This window comes from Chrysemys picta, chromosome 13 (genome assembly GCF_011386835.1).
Source record: "Chrysemys picta bellii isolate R12L10 chromosome 13, ASM1138683v2, whole genome shotgun sequence".
Classification (NCBI taxonomy): domain Eukaryota; kingdom Metazoa; phylum Chordata; order Testudines; family Emydidae; genus Chrysemys; species Chrysemys picta.
Genome location: NC_088803.1, coordinates 8,178,182 through 8,195,741, shown reverse-complemented (window position 1 = coordinate 8,195,741; position 17,560 = coordinate 8,178,182). Strand labels below are relative to the sequence as shown.

Genomic DNA, 17,560 nt, shown 5'->3' with positions numbered 1-17,560 from the left:
GGCGTGGCCCGGCTCCAGCCGAGCAGCGCGGCTGTAGCGCCGCCAGCCACCTCCAGGCAGCGCGGTAAGGGAGCAGGGAGGGGGTGTTGGATAGAGGGCAGGGGAGTTCAGAGGGGTGGGGGGCTGGATAGCGGTCGGGGCGGTCAGAGGGCAGGGAACAGGGGGATTGAATGGGGGCAAGGGTCCCAGGGGGCAGTCAGGAAGGAGCAGGGGTTGGATGGGGCGGTGGGAGGCAGTCAGGGGCAGGGGTTCCAAGGGTTGTCAGGGGACAGGGAGAACGGGTGGTTGGATGGGGCAGGGGTCCCGGGGGGCCATCAGGAATGAGAGGAGGGGTTGGATGGGGCAGCGGGGGGCAGTCAGGGGACAGGGAAGGGGGGTGGGAGGGCATCAAGGAACGCGAGAGGTTGGATGGGGCAGGAGTCCCGGGGGGGGTGGGCCAAAAAGCGCAAAGGACTGGGGCGGTGGCTGAGCCCCGTGTCCCGCTGGGGTAGGGGTGAGGGCTCTGTGCCCGTGTCCCGCTGGTGGGGAGGGGGAGGTGGCAGCGCGCGAGGGCTCTGTGCCCCTGTCCCGCTTGGGGCAGGGGGGAGGGGCAGCAGCGCGCGCGGGCTCCGTGTCCTGCTTGGGGCCGGGTGGGGGGGGTGGAGGCACGTGAGGGCTCCATCCCCGTGTCCCTCTTGGGGCCTGGGGGGTGCGGCGGTGCGCGCGGGCTCCGTGTCCCGCTTGGGGTGGGGGGGGCCAGCAGCGCACGAGGACTCCATCCCTGTATCCCACTTGGTGTGTGTGGCGGGGCACCAGCAGCGCACGAGGGCTCCGTGCCCGTGTCCCACTTGGGGCAGGGGGGCCGGTGGCGCGAGAAGGCGCAAAAATATCCTTGCGCCGGCTTTGGGTCAGGGGGGGCCCCGCAGCTCTGATTGGGCTGGACTCAGCAGCCCGCCCGCATTGCTGGCTCCTGTCGGCGGGTGGGCACGCCACCGGGAGCTGCCCCAGGAAGCGCTGCCACGCCAGCCTCGGGACTTTGGCGGTGATGGTGAGCGAGCGGTTAAAGGGCGTCCCGACCAATGTGTGGTTGGGACGCGAGACAGATGTGTGCGTGGGGTTTAGAATCCCCCCACGGGACACACAGTGAGCCCCCATGGGCCGCATGCAGCCCGTGGGCCATATGTTGTGCAGGCCTGCCCTAAGGGGACTGTCCTGTGACTCCATGATAAGGTTGGTATAGTGATCGAGGAATCCACATTTGTTACTGGCTTGGTGAAATCTAATTCTAGAACCAACCACCAGTTGGGGTGTGTAGTGGGGCTTATTGGAAAGCCTGGAATGTGAGTGGGCGCAAGCCCGCCCACTTCTAAAGGCCCCTCCCCCAGCCTAGCGGGAGGGACCACTGGACCCGGTTCCAACTGATTCCTTGGGACAACTAACGAGAAAACAGGTTCGGGAGTGGTGGTCAGAGGTTCAAAACGAGGGTACCGGATGGGGACACCGAGCAGAGGACACCAGACAGCGCCCACTGCTCCTCAAAGCCGTCAAGGACGCTGCCCAGTGCAATTCTGCCCGGAGATGTGAGAGCAGGGAGGAACGGAAATAGGCCCCACAGTCGCAGAGCACCCCCTCGTCAGCATCCTCCTCCTGGTGTTCTAGATGGTGACTTTAGCCAGGGCCAGGAGGAGGTTGACGAAGAGGTCTCGTGACTTTGTGGGGCCAAGGATAGGGTGTGCGAAAATAAACAGGTGTGGGGAAAAGTGCAGCCAGAACTTCAACAAGAGGTTCTGGAGGAGCCGAAATAGGGGCTGCAACCTGGTGCATTCGAGGCAGGTGTGCGCCGGGTTCTCCCTCACGCTGCAGAAGGGGCAGGCCTCAGGAATGGGAGTGAACCATGCCAGATAGATGCCTGTGCTCACGGCTCTCTGAAGGAGCCGCCAGCCGATATCCCCGGCGGGCCGTGGGACCAGGGCAGAATAGACACTGGCCCACCGGGGCTCTTCACCCTCCACAGGTGGTAAATAGTCCCACCACTTTGTGCGTGAGGAAATGCAACGTGTGGAGCACGAGCGGGTACAGTTGGTCTCTAGGTGCGGTTCGGAAGCAAACCGGCTGCAGAAGGGATCCCAAGAGACTGCTGGGGAAGGCCGGCTAACTACAATAGCAGCAGAGGTGTCAATGAACGCTCCAGCAACCTACTGAAATGCAGCCGTGTCAGGAGTGGGGCGCAGCTCAAGCCCTGGGATGATTTCTCCTCCCATGATGGGGCCCTTCAGCCGGGTCACTTTAAAGACTCTCCCCTGTGGGGATAAACAAAGAGTCCAGTAAACTCAGCTCAGATAAACATAATTCTCCATTTCTCCCCCGGCTCCCCTGCCCCCGCAGCCCCTTCACCCCTCCCCAGGCTCATCCGGCTCTGGCACAGACCGACGCTTCCTAGGACTTTCCCTCTGGAGACCCTCTTCCAACCTCAGCGGTGCTTCTCCTCCTCGTGTCTAGGAATCCCAGCCCCCATTCCCGGGGACTGGTAGGGGAATGAAAAATGATGCAATTTCCCCACCTCCAACTGGGCTGGGCCCACCCTCCAGCTCCTGTTCCCCCTCTCAGTGCCAGTGCGGAGTCAATACCCAACACACGGGGTCAGGGTTTAGGGACTGGAAACCGTCCCCAGCCCCGTGACTCCCTGTGTGTGCTAAGCTCCCTGCACCGCACCAGCACCTCCAAATGTCAGTTTAAAACACACCCCAAGGCCACAGCAGGACCAGAGGGCTGGTTTCCGAGTCTTTGGTATGAATGAGCGAGATCCCCGGTGGGCGTCAATGGGCCGTAGCTCCAGTGAGTGAATGGGCCAGATCCCAGCTGGGGTCAATGGGCCGTAGCTCCACTGGAGTCACTAAGTCTAGATCCCAGCGGGTGTGAGCCAGTGTAACTCATCTGAAGCTCCTTTGCACCCTGGCTCACCCCTGGGGGTGTCAGTAATCTGGGACTGCTGCTCCGTCCCCCACCCACTGTCAGCCCTGATAAATGGCCACCTCCCCTACGCACGCCCTACGCACCAGGCGCCAGTGTCTCTCCAGTCCCGGAGCTGAGCAATGACCACACCTGAGGTTGTGACTTCCTCTGCCTTCATCAGAGATGAGGGGCCCATCTCTTTCCCTGCACCCAGACAGGGCCGGTGGCTGAGCTGAGAACCCAGCTCCGAGCCCAGAACGACCAGCTCAGCATGGCGCTAACTCTCCTTCTGCCTCTGCTGGGTAAGTGACCTCCCTCAGCCCCCATCCCTCTGTGTGTCTGTCCAGTGATACCCCCATCCCACATACCTCCATCCTCATACCCTCCCGCATCACCTCCCCAGAGCTTCTGGCCTTGGACTCTATTAATCTATGTGGGAAAGAATTTACTGGTCAAAGTTGGGGGGAGAATCACCCCACCTGCTGGCAATGTGGAGGATATGACACAAACCATGTGAGAGAGCACAAATATACCAAGTCCATCAATGAGACAGAGACTGAAGTGTGTTGGAGTAAACTTTAATTATGAAGCAGGAAGGGAGGGGAGTTTACAGGAATTCATACAGCTTGGAAACGAGTGGCAGATGGGATCTGGAAAATGAGAAGAAAGGTCAGTTTTCTTTCTTTCTTTCTTTCTTTCTTTCTTTCTTTCTTTCTTTCTTTCTTTCTTTCAGTTTAAAAGCGGCTCCCACGTCAGCAGTGGAACCAACGGCAGTGATGTGACAGGGAAAATTACAACAGCAGGCTAAAATATATTTAGTGTTGCATTCCCGGTGCTGCACAGGGCTCCAAACCACATGACCAGGGAAGAGACCTGCAGAATATTCAAAGCAAATATGTTAAGCTTCACAACACCCCGCATAGAAGATGAAGATCATGAACATCATTTGTCAAATGGGGAAACTGAGGCAGGGGGCAGGGAAGATTGATTGGGCCTTGGCATCACAGACAGCTTGGAAAGATTCATGCTAAAGACCTTTGGAGGTTCTTCTTCGGGCTTGGATGTCCATCCTGTGATTCTCTTAGGAACCTGCAAACAAAAAGTGACAACACTGGAGTCTATACCACGCTTCAGTCCCACCTGTTATTTAGATCTCTAGCTAAGGATGGGGGACGGCAAGTTCTGAGGAAGGAGGGATGAAACTGCTGGAGTAACAACCAGTGGCTGACTCACCGATGCTCTCCATGGGGCTAGGGACACTGTGCTACAGATAACAGGGTGAGCAGGTCACTAGGGGGCGCTGTCCCCCTTGGAGTCAGGGGTGACCCCACTTCCCCAGAGCTGCAATATGGGGCACTGCGGGGTGGGGCGGGGCGGGGACTCAGGAGCTGGTGCTCTCCCCTGGCAGTCAGGGATTGACTTCGATATCACAGGGAGGCTCTAGGGGGCGCTGTGCTGCCGGGAGCCCCACGACTGACTGCTGGAGTGTGACCCCCAGCGATCAATCCCAACACAGCTGATTCCGCTCTGCCTACCCCCTTCCCATCCCTGCCATTTCAGTGCAGTTCAGGAGCCTCCTTTGCGCCCCATCCAAAATGGTTGGGCAGCTGTCATGTACCCAACACACCCCGCCCCAGAGGTGGCTGCATGTCACCCGATGGCTGAAGAGCTGCCCATGGGAACAGAGCCTCTGACATACACGATACCTAGCCAACTGTGGTACTGGTAGGTGCAACCATCCCTTTGCAACTAACCTTGTGTAGGCTGAGAAAGAAAAGGGGAGAAATTTCAGCCTTGGTGGGTCGTTTTGAGTTCGGGGACAAGTCCCCAGCACCCTGCCAATCAGAGCTGCCTTCCGCGTAAGAGGCCAGTTACCTTCGCGCTTCATCAGGAAGTAGGTGACGAGGAAGATGAGGCTGTTGAGGGTGAAGAATGAGCCCCCCACGGCCAACTCCCGGGACCAGCTGCCTGGGTGGGTTGTGAAGAGGAAACGTGATGGTGAGGGAGGGGCAATGCACTGCTCAGAGTGTGTGTGTCCCTGCCGCCCCCTGCTGGATGGGGTGAGCCCTGCTCTGTGTGTGTGTCTGTGTGCTATAAAAACACTATTGGTAGCTCTTCTCTACTTGCTTTACCTGAATGGGTTAAGAAACCCACAGGTAAAGGGAAGTGAGTGGGCACCTGACCAAAAGAGCCAATGGGAGGGCTAGAACTTTTTAAAATTGGGAAAAGACTTCTTGTGTGTGTGTTGTGGTTCTCTGGAGAAGAGGGGAACAGGGCAGCAGTTGTACCGTTAGAAGCTTTAAGCCAGGTATGAAAAAACATCAGATCATACCTAGATCTTGCTTATCTCAAACCCCAGATATGTAAGTAAATTAGGGAATGTCTAGGAAGAGGCAATTAGGGTTATTTCTTTTATTTTGTATTCGCTTGTGGACTCCTCTGTGCTAACCCCAAATGCTTTTGTTTTGCTTATAACCTTTAAGCTAAACCTCAAGAGAGCTAGCTTGATGCTTAATTTTTGTAATTGTTTCTTTTAAGATGTAGCAAAAAGCCTAAGTTTCAGATGTATTTTCTTTCTTTTTTGTTTTTAATAAAAGTTACCCTTTTTAAGAACAGGATTGGAGGTTTGTGCATATCCTGTTTGATTAGCTGGTGGCAACAGCTGATTACCTTTCTTTTCTTTCTCATCTCTTCCCCAGAGGAGGGGTGAAAGAGCTTGAGGGTACCCCACAGGGAGGAATACCCAAGTGCGCCTTCCTGGGGCCAAAGAGGGGTTTTTTGCACATGGGTGGTGGCAGCATCTACCCAGGGCCGGCTCCAAGCACCAGCTTACCAAGCAGGTGCTTGGGGCGGCCACTTCGGAGAGGGGCGGCACGTCCAGCTCTTCGGCGGCAATTCGGGGATGGTCCCTCACTCCTGCTCAGAGCGAAGGACCTCCCGCTGAATTGTCGCCACAGATCATGATTGCGTCTTTTTGTTTGTTTGTTTGTTTGTTTGGCTGCTTGGGGCGGCCAAAACCTTGGAGCCGGCCGTGCATCTACCCATCCAAGGTCAGAGAGAAGCTGTGACCTTGGGAGTTTAATAGCAGCCTGGAGTGGCCAGTATTAATTTTTAGAATCCCTGCGAGCCCCACATTCTGCACTCGCAGTGCCAGAGTGGGGAATCAGCCTTGACAGTGCATAACAAACGTTTGCCCCTGGAAGAGCAGAACAACTCATAGGTGCCGACTCTGTGGGTGCCCTGGGGCTCAGACACCCACCAAGAAAAATTGGGGGTGCTCAGCACCCACAGGGATAGATGACTCTTTCATGGGCCCGGCATCTGGACCATGGCCCACCCCCTGCTTTGCCCCAAGGCCCTGTCCCCACTCGGCCTCTTCCTCCTGATACCTAACCCCACTTAGCCTCTTCCTCGTGAGGTCCCCCCCCCGCTCTGCTCCAAGGCCCTGCCCCCACTCAGCCTCTTCCCCCTGACACCTCACCCCCACTTAGCCTCCTTCTCGTGAGGTCCCACCCCCCGCAATGCTCCAAGGCCCCGCCCCCACTCAGCCTCTTCCCTCCATGGGCTACCTACCACTCACATGGGGGGAGGGGGCGGAGAGGAGCTCCCACCCGGAAAAAAACAAAAGTCAGAACCTGTGGGACAACTAAAAAAATGGCCACCTACAAAATGGTTTCACTAAAAAAAAAAAAAAATGGATCGATATTCCCCTACAAGCCGAGACAGCATGTTTATCCCCAGACCCTGTTTTACATTTGAAACTTTGGAAATTTAAAAAATAATCTGGAAACATCCATGGACCCCAGGTTGAAAACCACTGCCCTAGAACAAGGATTTTGGTTATTTTCCCCCTTCGAAAGCGTGGGCAACAGCTACAAACAGGATTGGTTTTAAAAGTCTGTGGAAACTTTCCTTGGTTTAACAGCTTTTGAAAAGTAAGTCAGGCTCTTCTCTCTGGTACAAAGGGCGATCAGCTTTTTTAGTCTTTAAATTTTTCAAGCAGTTTGGGTTGCTTTTGCACCCTGGGCAAAACTTTCATAAGAACATAAGAACGGCCATACTGGGTCAGAGCAATGGTCCACCTAGCCCAGTATCCTGTCTTCTGACAGTGGCCAATGCCAGGTGCTTCAGAGGGAATGAGCAGAACAGGCAATCAGCGAGTGATTCAAGAGCACTGTTTCTACCAAATAGCCCTTGCGGTTTTTATTTTGAAGAAAATATTCCCGAGGTTTGATGTTTTGATTCAAATGCAGGGGACAGGGCAGGAGGACGCGATGCTTGCTGAGAACTGTTGAGCTCCCAGCGGCTTAGCATCCTTAAGTGATCCGGCATATGGGCATAACTGGCAACGGCTTTAGAAAACCTATTCTGCTGGGCTCAGCCATGCGGCGGTGGATCCCCGAGACTGCTAGCTCCTCGACTTGCTGGCATTTGTGTGGGGATGGGGACCGCCCTTGGGGTGTGGTGCTTTTTTCTCTCTGCCATTTACTTACCTTGTAACAGGCTGGGGGGCAGGGCAGAGCTTTCTTGCTGCTTTAAAACGTTTTCTCTCACTTGATTTTCTTTCTCTTTCTGTGACTGGCCGGAGGGCTTTTCTGATGTTCTAACACTTTTCCTTCCTGGTTGATTTAAAACTCACTCTCTTCCTTTTTTCCCCTTTCCTGCAGGTTTAACATTTTCTGTCCTTTCCCTCTTTTGCAGTTTTAAAACTATTTCCTTGTTATTTTCCTTTCCTGCAGTTTTCAGACTTTATCTCTGACCCTTTTCCTTTCTTCATCGCTAGGTGAGAATCCGCTTTCTTTTGTAAATGATTTAAAAGGGGCTCAACCTCCCTTTACTCACTGTTATTTAAAATGTGTAAACACCTGGTTTTGTTCAAAAAATCTTCTAACCTGAACACGTGAAAACACAAACAAGCTTCCTAATTCCCCACAGAAAGAAAAATGAAAACATGAATCTTTTCTCCAAAATGCCCAACATGGCAAAAGTGCACACGTCCATAAATGAGACTGGAAGGTGGGACATAAAGCAAAAAGGGGACATGGAAATCTCTCAAAATTGGTATGCTGGATAAAAGGCGCAGAAGTATTATGCTCTCTCATCAGGGGTATTACAGACTGGCAGGGCTCACCTCTCATGCTGATGACCACTGGCTCACTCCTCCTGGCTGGGACATTCTGTCCGGACAGACGTACCCAGTATGAACAGCTCTACGACCCAAATACCGTTGGTCCAGTGATGTTCAAGTTGTAGGTGTAGCTCTTCTTGGATGAAGCCAGCGCTAACACAGCTATTCTATCTCCAAAGTACTGGAAACCTTTAACCCTGTCCACTGAAGGGGGTGCTGAACACACGAGTCCCACGGAGTCACCAGCATGGTACACCCGGCTCCGGGGATTCAAGGAGAGGGATGGGGCCGCAGGAGCATCTGGGAAACATCAATGACACCTATCCATCCTAATGAACACAGGACCAGCATCTACAATCCCAACCCAGTCCCTTTAGGCTGTGGGGGACCCATCCCTAGTCTGCGGCCCACCCATGTCCTTCCTGAGGTCCTCGTCAGAACTCACCGAGAACCCCATGGCCTGGATTAAAGGGGACTCTGTATGGCAAATGTATCTGTGGTGCTTATAGAGCCAGAGTAGTTGAGTGTGTCCCAGTCTTTAATTCAGGAGGGGGGCAGTGCTGTTACTTCCCCAGGAGCAACAGGCACTCTCTAAAAGTGGGTGGGCCACGGGCACCCAAACCGTGGCCCTGCCCCTTCTCCCTGAGCCCCCATCCTAGTGTCGCCCCTTCCCCCGAGGCCCTGCCCTCGTGCGGCATCTTCCCCTGAGGTCCTGCTCCCGTGCTACCTCTTCTCCCCAAGACCCCCATTGCCAGCTCACTCCGCTCTGCCCCCTACCCCTGCCTCCTTGCCCTTACAGCCGGTAAAAATGGGGAGGGCAGAGTCCTCCCACTTATAACAGTGATGAGGCCCTGCCCCCCCCGCCATTCTGTCATCCCTGACTCCCCCCCATAACAGATGCACAAAGAGCCAATGATTGGAGTTAGGTGCCTATATGGCCCAGGCCCTTTGGAAAACCCCACTAGGGACCTAAATGCCTCTTGAGGTGCCTAAATACCTCTGAGAAATGGAGACTATGAATTTCAAAGCTATTTAGATGCCTAAAGACAGAGGTAGGCGCCGACCTCCCATGGATTTCATGGCTTCATAGATTCCAAGGTCAGAAGGGAGTGTTGTGATCATCTGGTCTCAACTCCTCTATCACCCTTGCCAGAGAACAGCCCTGAAATAATTCCTAGAGTGGATCTTTTAGAAAAAAGATCTCATCTTGAGTTAAAAATTGCCAGGGGTGGAGCATCCACCATGACCCTTGCGAGATTGGTCCAGTGGTTAATTACCCTCCCAGTTAAAGATGCCTGGTAATTTCCATTTCAGTGGGGGTTGGGTTCCTCCATGCTTTTGAAGCGCCTGGTAAGGGGGCTGCTCTAACCACTGAGCCATCTTCCCTCCCACAGCTAATACAGAAAAGGCCGAGCTAAATTAGGAATGTAAGCTCCTCGTTTGACGGCATTGGTCAGGTTTCTGTTCAGGACCAGGACTGAGAAGAAAGGAAATGCCTTCAAAGGATGAGCCCAGCAGCTTAAATTCATGACTTTGCTAGACACCCAAATTCATGGACTCAGTAGAGACACTGGATTTATGGCTCGTTGCAACAGTCTCTCACCTACTAACCCTCCTTCATCCTATAACTGCAGAGGTGTTCGCCACCCTTTTCACCTTGAATGGTTGCTCACAATGTGCTTTAACTCCTAGTGCTGAATAATCGGTTCCATCTTGGATGTAGCCGTTCTGCCGTGACACCCCGAGAACCTTCCCCAGCCCAGAAGAAGAGCTCTGTATAGCCCAAAATGGAGTTGCCAACCCTCCAGGATTGTCCTGGGGTCTCAAGGAATTAAAGAATAATCTCTCATTAACCATGATGTCATGCGATGAAACCTCCAGGAATACGTCCAACCAAAATGGGCAACATTAGCTCAAAAGCATGTTGCTTTCACCACAGAAGTTCGTCCAATCAAAGATATCACCTCCCCTGCCTTGTCTCTCTAATATCCTGGGATCAATACGGCTAGGAAAAAGTGGCAGATTGGAGGAGGCCCCAGGTGGTGGGTGTGATGTTATCTGATTAAAATATGACCATATAGATCATTGTTGCAACCACTGTTATATATTTGCAGTAAATCTTGTACAAGGTTGTCAAGTGATAAATCTATGAAAAAGTTATGATTTTCTGGTTATGATTATGCTATTTGAATGCACATATCATGTTTGTATTTGAAGTTATGAATATTGATTCTATACCTGGCTTTCAAATGTTTGCTTCTGGGGTAACACCCACAAGGTAGCACCCAGCACATCTTGGAGGGACTATTCAAATTAAGTGACTCATCAAGAAAAACTTGGTTGACAATGGACCATGGGAGATGCCCATCTACACTGAGTGGACTGTCATGTAAACGTGCTGTCTGGAGTGTAGGTAATGGCTTCCTGCAATGACTGAGCGAAATGCATGGACACGGGACTTGCCCATGTGACTCCAAACTCCATCTGGTTGCTGTAATTTTCCACAGTAAGAACAATGGGATGCCCTCCACATCGCAAAAGCTATAAAAGGCGCTGGAAACACCTCCATTTTGTCTTCAATCCTTCTTCTTACCTCTGGAGGAACTTTGCTACAGACTGAAGCTCTGAACAATGGTCTGAATGACCTATACAAACATGGTTGCCAACTTTCATGTGGTAAATAGGCACGCCGACTTTCATAATAAGCCAAAAGTCAAGCTAATCCCATTTCATAAAAATGACAAAACAAGCCAATCCCTAAGAACCCCAACACACTATGTGACTAGATCTCCCTGGCGTGCAGTCTGGGATTGTGCTGGGCCCACTGTGCGTCTCTAACTCTCTCCCCACCTTGCCTATCCTTGCCCCCTTTTGCCCCTGCTTGTCGGGAGCCGATCAAAAAAAAAAAAAAAAAAAAAGAAGAAGCAACAAACAAGCAACAAGCTACAAGCCAAAAACTAGCCAACAAGCAACTCACAAGCCAATTAAGCCAAAAACAAGCCCAATTTCTGCATTTTTTTTTGCGGGTTTGGCATGTCTGCATCCAAGCTGTGGATGTTCCAGAGACTTGACTCAAGCCAGCAGTTTATTCCATCACTGCTACAAGCCTGAACCAAGAACTTTGCAATTACTGTATGTATTTGATTCTTTTAACCAGTTTTAACTCTCAGCTTCCTTTCTTTCTATTTATGAATAAACCTTTAGATTTTAAATACTAAAGGATTGGCACCAGCCTGATTTTTGGGTAAGATCTAAGTTATATATTGACCTGGGTGTGTGGCTGGTCCTTTGGGATCAGAAGAAGCTATTATTTGATGAGACTGGTTGTAAAGAACCACTCATCTCTGAATCCAGTGGTTTTGGTGGTGATATAAAAACTGAGGAAACTGCCTTTATGTCCTCTTGTTAGCCAGTGTGGGGAACCAGGAGTTTATGTTTGTGGCTGGTTTGGTAAAGCCTATGGGGGATCAGCCACCAGTCTTGGGGTTTCTCTGCCTTATTTCTCAGCAGTTCGTCCAGAATTTGACATCCTCACTTATAACCCACTGAGGCCCGGTTACAGTGGGGGATGAACATGTGAACACAAAGACACACAATAACTCCTCGCTTAACGCAGTAGTTCTGTTCCTGGAAAATGCTACTTTAAGCAAAACGATGTTAAGCGAATCCAATTTCCCCATAAGAGGTGGGGGCGGGGATAGGTTCCAGGGAAATGTTGCCAGACAAAAGACATTCTACATATCTATATATGCACGTAACCAGTATAAGTTTTAAACAATTGAATAGTGTACACAGCAATGCTGATTGCGAAGCTTGTTTGAGGTGCTGGAGTCAGAAGGTGGGATATTTCCCAGGGAATTCCTTGCTGCTAAATGATGAACTAGCACTCGGCTGAGCCTGCAAGGGTTAACATGTTGTTGTTAATGTAGCCTCACCCTCTACAAGGCAGCAGGGATGGAGGAAGGAGACACAATAGACACATGGCAGCGGTTGGGGGTGGGGAGCTGCATGTCTGTGTGAGACAAAGACACACACCGTGTGTGTGTGAGAGAGAGACAGACAGACACAGAGACAGAGACGTGCATTGCCCCTTTAAGTACGCTGACCCCACTCTAACTACACTGCCTTTTTAAGTAGATCAGCAAGTTGAGACAGCAGCTGGTGCCAGCAAGCTCCCTCCGTCCTGAGCCCTGTCGTGTCCCCCCACCCGCTCTGTGGAGATGGGGTACAGGAGCGGGGGGGGGGTGGACACCCTGACATCAGCACCCCTCTTCCCCCCCACCTGCACAGCAAGCTGCCAAACAAGGTTATAAGGGAGCATTGCACAACTTTAAACCAGTATGTTCTCTAATAAATCACCAATGAAACAAAGTTAACTGGGGACGGTAAGTGAGGAGTTACTGTACCCTTCACTTGAACGGAGACGGGCTGGCTCTTCTCAGATGGGGTTTCTTGCCCCGATGCCCCCGTCCAGTATGCACAACTGTAGGCCCCGGTGGTGGCCAGCTGAGCTGTGAGATGGAGCTGGCCTTCCCTGTAGAGATCAGGGGGTGTTTCGAAGAGCCGCTCCCCACTTTGGTCGAAGAACCGGTACCCCGTCGGCTCTGCAGCCCTGGGAGCCGAGCACCTGAGTGTCAGACGCTCCCCCTCAAAGAACTCTGGGTGTGGGGGGTGCAGAGAGAGTGTGGGGGCTGATAGGGGAGCTGCAATGGAAACACAGAGGTTAGTGCAGAGGTGGAGACCACCGGGGAGTGAGGGGGAGAGGAAATGCGGGAGGAAACCCCGACACAGACCTCCCCCATCCCCCTGCCCATTCCTCCCCCCTCCAGACGAGGAAATATCCCAGGGCAGATACAGCACCTCTGGGTATATTAAAGTCCCTTTACCTGTAGGTGACACCAGGCTGGGGAAAATCTGGAGAGAGGCTGAAAAAGAGAAGCGAGGGAGTGAGAATTCTGCAAAAGAAAGAAAGAAAGAAAAGGAGAGCCATTGGAAAGAAAGTCTCTCACCCAGCACAGGCAGAAGGAAAGTCAATTCCATGCTAAGCTGGTTCCTCTGCTGCTGAAATTTGAGTTCTCTGCTCAGCCACCGGCGTCGTGTCCTGCCTGGGGCCGTACCAAGCACTTCCCGTCTGCCAGCTGCACAAAGCCCCCTCTGGCAGATTTCCGGGGCTCAGCCCGGGCACACACCAGGCTCCTGAGCCAGGCTACTGCACCTGCCTGGGGCTCTAGGGATATTTCTTCCCATACCTCTGCTTTTCTCTGGGAAATGGGAAGAATAATACTTGCCTGCCTGACATATGGGATTATTGTATAAGGATTTGATTGAGATCTGTGGGGCCAGGAACATTACATTTTTAAACGTTACGTGACTTGCCACAAGATGTCAGAACATATTAGTATTAGAGCTGGAAATGTCTCTCAGCCCCGATCCCCATTCTGCTCCTCTACCCTCCAGACCGCTCCCTCTCCTAGTTAATGACTGAGATGATGGAGAATAAGATTGTTCATTGGCATATCTTGTATGTCCAGCCTGACCAAAATAAATGTGGGTTTTTCTCTAAAGTCCAGATGTAGTTAGAAAAGCGGCTCTGCAAAAACATCACCACAGTCACAGGCCTCCACTTGCTCTGTTTCAGGTCAAATCTGTTCATTTTATGGGTACAAACATGTTTTTACTCTTAATGGTGTAAGAACCAATATCAGTCAAGGAACACAAGCTCTATTCTGTTTGGCCTCAGACAACAACAGAAGTGTTGAATGCATTACAGCTGAAGATGAAAGAAGCAGAAAGAACCTAATTTCACTTTTAGGGTTACGCAAGGGCAGGAATTAAGAAAATTAACTGATCCAATTTAATCTGGAGTCAGAGGAAGAGGAACTATGGGAAAGCAATATTTAAATAGTAAATACAATATTTAAATATTAAGTAAACGTAAAGCTACAAAGTATTATGTTAATCTGTGAGCATGAGATAAGAGGAGATAAATGAAGATGAACTAAAATGAATTAAAAAACAAAGGTTCGTTTTAAACCACATTCTAACTGCTATGCCATTGTTCTGTGATCTTATCTGAGATTTACATTAGACACATAGTTCCTGGCAAAGACGTCTAAACTTTCACATAATGCTGGGAAATACAGAGATCTGTGTGGTTACAAAAGTAAAATCCACAGTTTTAGTGCACAATAAAAATATTAACTACAAACATGAGCTCATGAAAACCAGTAAAGAGACTGGCAACTATTACTAGAACAAATAGAAGAATGCAGTTGATGACCAAGGGGGTTGTGTTGCACATGGGTTTCTTTTTCTAAAGAAAAACAGAACCAGAAAAGAGAAGTCCCCCCAGAAAAGAGAAGTCCCCCAAATTGTGCTGAGACCAGGAACAGGGAACCAGCTGCAGCACAGAGGCATGGCGCAAGCGGCCAGGGATGAGAGCAGGGTTGGTTTTGTTCAACGGAACTGGCTCTGGTGTTGGGCCTGTCACGAAGTCAACAGTAAAGTCAGTAGCTCAGCCAGAGGCTAGGGGCTAGTAGAGGAGCAGGTGGGTGAGGTCCTGTGGCCTGTGAGGAGTAGTAGGTCAGACTAGATGATCATGATGGTCCCTCTGGTGGAGGGTCACAGGGCTCCTTCTGCAGTCGAGGTAGCTGTGCCGTTCCCTTTGACCTCATCGTGAAGCCAACGTCTCTGCTAGAGCTGCCTGGGAACCAGGCGTATTGACCAGTGGTAGATTTGGCTATCTCAATTTTACTTCCCCTTCTGAAACGAAAACCAAGAGTTTCAAAATGCCCCGTGAAATACGATTATGAGAAGAACTCATCAGCTATGCCAAGAAGGTCACCACAAGGACCCAGCCTGACCTCTACTGCGACACAGAATTCCGAAAGCCGATCTTTCAGAGAAACATCCTATCTTGATTTTAACATTGCTGGGACAGAGAACCCACCACAGACTTTGGGATGTGGTTCCAACGCTCAATTCCCCTCACCGTTGAAAATTTGCACCTGATTTCCAGGCTGAATTTGTAAAGCGTCAACTTCCAGCCATTGGATCATGTTAGATCTTCGTAGGCTGATGGAAGAACCCTCAATTATCCAATTTCTCTTCCCCCCATAGGCACTGATAAATTGTGATCAAGTCACCCCATAATCTTCTCTTTCTTTATCTCAATAGATCAAGCTCCTGGAGTCTCTCACTCTAGGCAGGTTTCCTACTCCTTGAATCTTTCTCATAGGTCTTCTCTGTCCCCTCTTAGATTTATCAACATCCTCCTGTGAATCTACAGGGTCCATAATTCAAGATTTCGAGGCTTTTCTGACCATGTACTGCGACCTCCCTGTTTAACTCAGAGTTGGGCACAGGATTTCGGTAGCGGTCGAACCAGTGAGTTGAGGGAAATGTCATGTTTTGATGAAATCAGAACAGTTTTGGGCCCAAAAGGGACCCAGATCTCAGATGGCATCATCACTTGAAGATTACCTGTTCTGTTCATTCCCTCTGAAGCACCTGGCATTGGCCACTGTTGGAAGAGGATATTGGGCTATATGGACCTTTGGTTTGACCCAGCAAGGCCATTCCTACGTTCTTATGACCTCTCAGCCGGAACAGGGACAGAAGATTTTGTTCTGAGTTTGATCTTTAAAAACTTTTCCGTATAGAAAGATTTCTGCTGCAACAACTTGCTCCAAAATGAAAAATCAAAGTGCTCAGTTTTAAAAGGGTCCAAACGGATCATCATCAACATGCTTATTTTGGGGCAGGTTTGTTTTGTGACATTTTGCCAGAATTGATACTTTTTTCTAAATATTTCAATTTTGACAAAACCAGCATGTGCGGAGGAAAATTTTCCAACAAGCTTTAGCCTGTGCTGCAAACACGTGTTTTTGATTTGCCGATCACCCTCCTTCAATGAGTCAGCCAGTCCCCCTGCCCTGGGGCCAGGTCAGAGCCAGTGACCTGACCAGAGCCAATGCCACCTACAGAGGAAAGTCCCCGTGTCCCATTCCCCTGAGCAAACCATCCCCCCATCCAGGGGCCAGATCAGAGTTGAAACAGACTCGGATGAGGGCCCGAGCTTTGCAGCTGAAAACATCTGCCCAATCCAGATCTCACTTAGGTTCCACTACGGATGGGTCAGACGTCCAGTGGGTCAGCATTGTCCTGGGGCGGAGTGAGCTGGTAGGTCCACCAGGCTCCACGGCATGGAGCATTTTAAGTTCCTTGGTCGGGGCGGGGAGGTTTTTGCAACCGTTTCTGGCTGAGTCACAGTGAGCGGTGGGGTGGGGTGAGGAGCCACCCGGTTTCCTTCCTGTTCTTAGGGACCACAGAGGACAAACCTGACAGAGGCTACAGCTAATGTGAGGAGCATGTCAACCACAGGAAAGCAGCCCAGGCGAGAAGAGCGACTGGCCCGAAACAAGGGCATGTGCTGTCTGTGGTAGAATGAGCAAGGAGTAGCCTGCAGTAACCAAGAGAATACGTTCCTTTCTAAGGGCTTCTGAGAACCCAGGAGTCCGGGCTCTTTCCCCTCTCCTATTCTCTCTCCGTCCTCTTCTTTTCTTCCCACGCCCCCAACTTTCACATTAACCACAAACTCCCATCTCTGGAGGGAAGAAGCCGGGAAGGTTGCAATGGCAGGATCTGAGTGACCCCAGAGGTTCTAGCGTAACAGGGTTGCACCATCCAGGAGCTGGAAAGGAATGTGAGCAGAACAGCTCAGCCCCACTTATAAACCATCACAACCTCCCCCATGGGAGGCAGGATTCATGAGCTTCATGTGACTGGTGGGCAAACTGAGGCACGGGGCGGGGCAGGTGATCAGACACTGGAATTTTTTTCCTACTTTGGATCCCCATCCTGGGATTTTCCTTGAATTTCATAAATGGCAAACCCGCGAAGCTGGTCCCTAGCCTGTGTCTGTCCTAGCCTGCTTGTGATCACAGCTGTAGTGGAGCAGGTCAGCCAGGGTCAGCGTTTGGCTGGGAGACCTCCCTGGGTGGTGAAGGGGGTGAAACTGATACAAGGGGGGCGCTGTGCTGCAAGGAGCGGGGTGGGGGTCTCAGTAGGGGGTGCTCTCCCCTGTGAATCAGTGCTGACCACAATGCCCCCTCTTCTCTTCTCTTCTCTTCTCTTCTCCCCAGCAGTGCCTGGTCAGCAGGGGAAGAGAAGAGGAGATGGGGGAGCAAAACACACGGCTAGTTGCCCAGTGGGCACAGCATTCAGAAGAATGAGGTCGGGGGGATGAGGGTTCCCAGCCAGGTTTCCCCCCCACCCCCGTTTGACAGACATTCCCCAAGGAGGACATGGAGGTGCCCCTCTGGATGGTGCCCGGATGGGATCCTTCACCCAGCTTCCAGTACCCAGTCCCAGCAGGTGCCCACTCCGGCGCCCCAACTACCAACAGCTGTCGTTGTCGGTTGCCCCTGTTCAGAGGCTCTTGACTGTCCCTGTGAACTCTGAACCCCAATACTGCAGCCACCCCAGGTCACAGTCACGACA

The 17,560-nt window shown here is 51.5% G+C and overlaps 2 protein-coding genes across 2 annotated transcripts in view; one reads left to right on the top strand and one right to left on the bottom strand.

Annotated features, from left to right (window-relative positions):
* The window catches only part of LOC135975479 (uncharacterized), a 500,168-nt gene that overhangs the window by 310,608 nt on the left and 172,000 nt on the right, over positions 1-17,560 (top strand). The gene's annotated exons all lie outside the window — the stretch shown is intronic.
* LOC135975433 (uncharacterized) lies at positions 1,445-13,272 on the bottom strand. Its single transcript, XM_065566482.1, has 10 exons — positions 13,069-13,272; positions 12,946-12,984; positions 12,466-12,762; positions 8,157-8,359; positions 8,063-8,108; positions 4,807-4,899; positions 4,686-4,695; positions 3,300-3,360; positions 2,179-2,279; positions 1,445-1,547 (listed from the first exon to the last, which is right to left on the bottom strand). The coding sequence occupies exons 1-10, from the start codon at positions 13,097-13,099 to the stop codon at positions 1,445-1,447; spliced, it is 984 nt and encodes a 327-aa protein (XP_065422554.1). The 5' UTR covers positions 13,100-13,272.

What these genes read in the sequence shown, in the direction of transcription:
- LOC135975433 (XM_065566482.1), bottom strand. Translation starts at nt 13,099, where the DNA reads ATGGAATTGACTTTCCTTCTGCCTGTGCTGG. An exon ending in GGGAGGGTATGAGGATGGAG is followed by an intron (nt 2,280 to 3,299) that starts GTATGTGGGATG and finishes TTATCCCCACAG; the next exon opens with GGGAGAGTCTTTAAAGTGAC. An exon ending in CCTGACACGGCTGCATTTCA is followed by an intron (nt 1,548 to 2,178) that starts GTAGGTTGCTGG and finishes ATCTCCGGGCAG; the next exon opens with AATTGCACTGGGCAGCGTCC.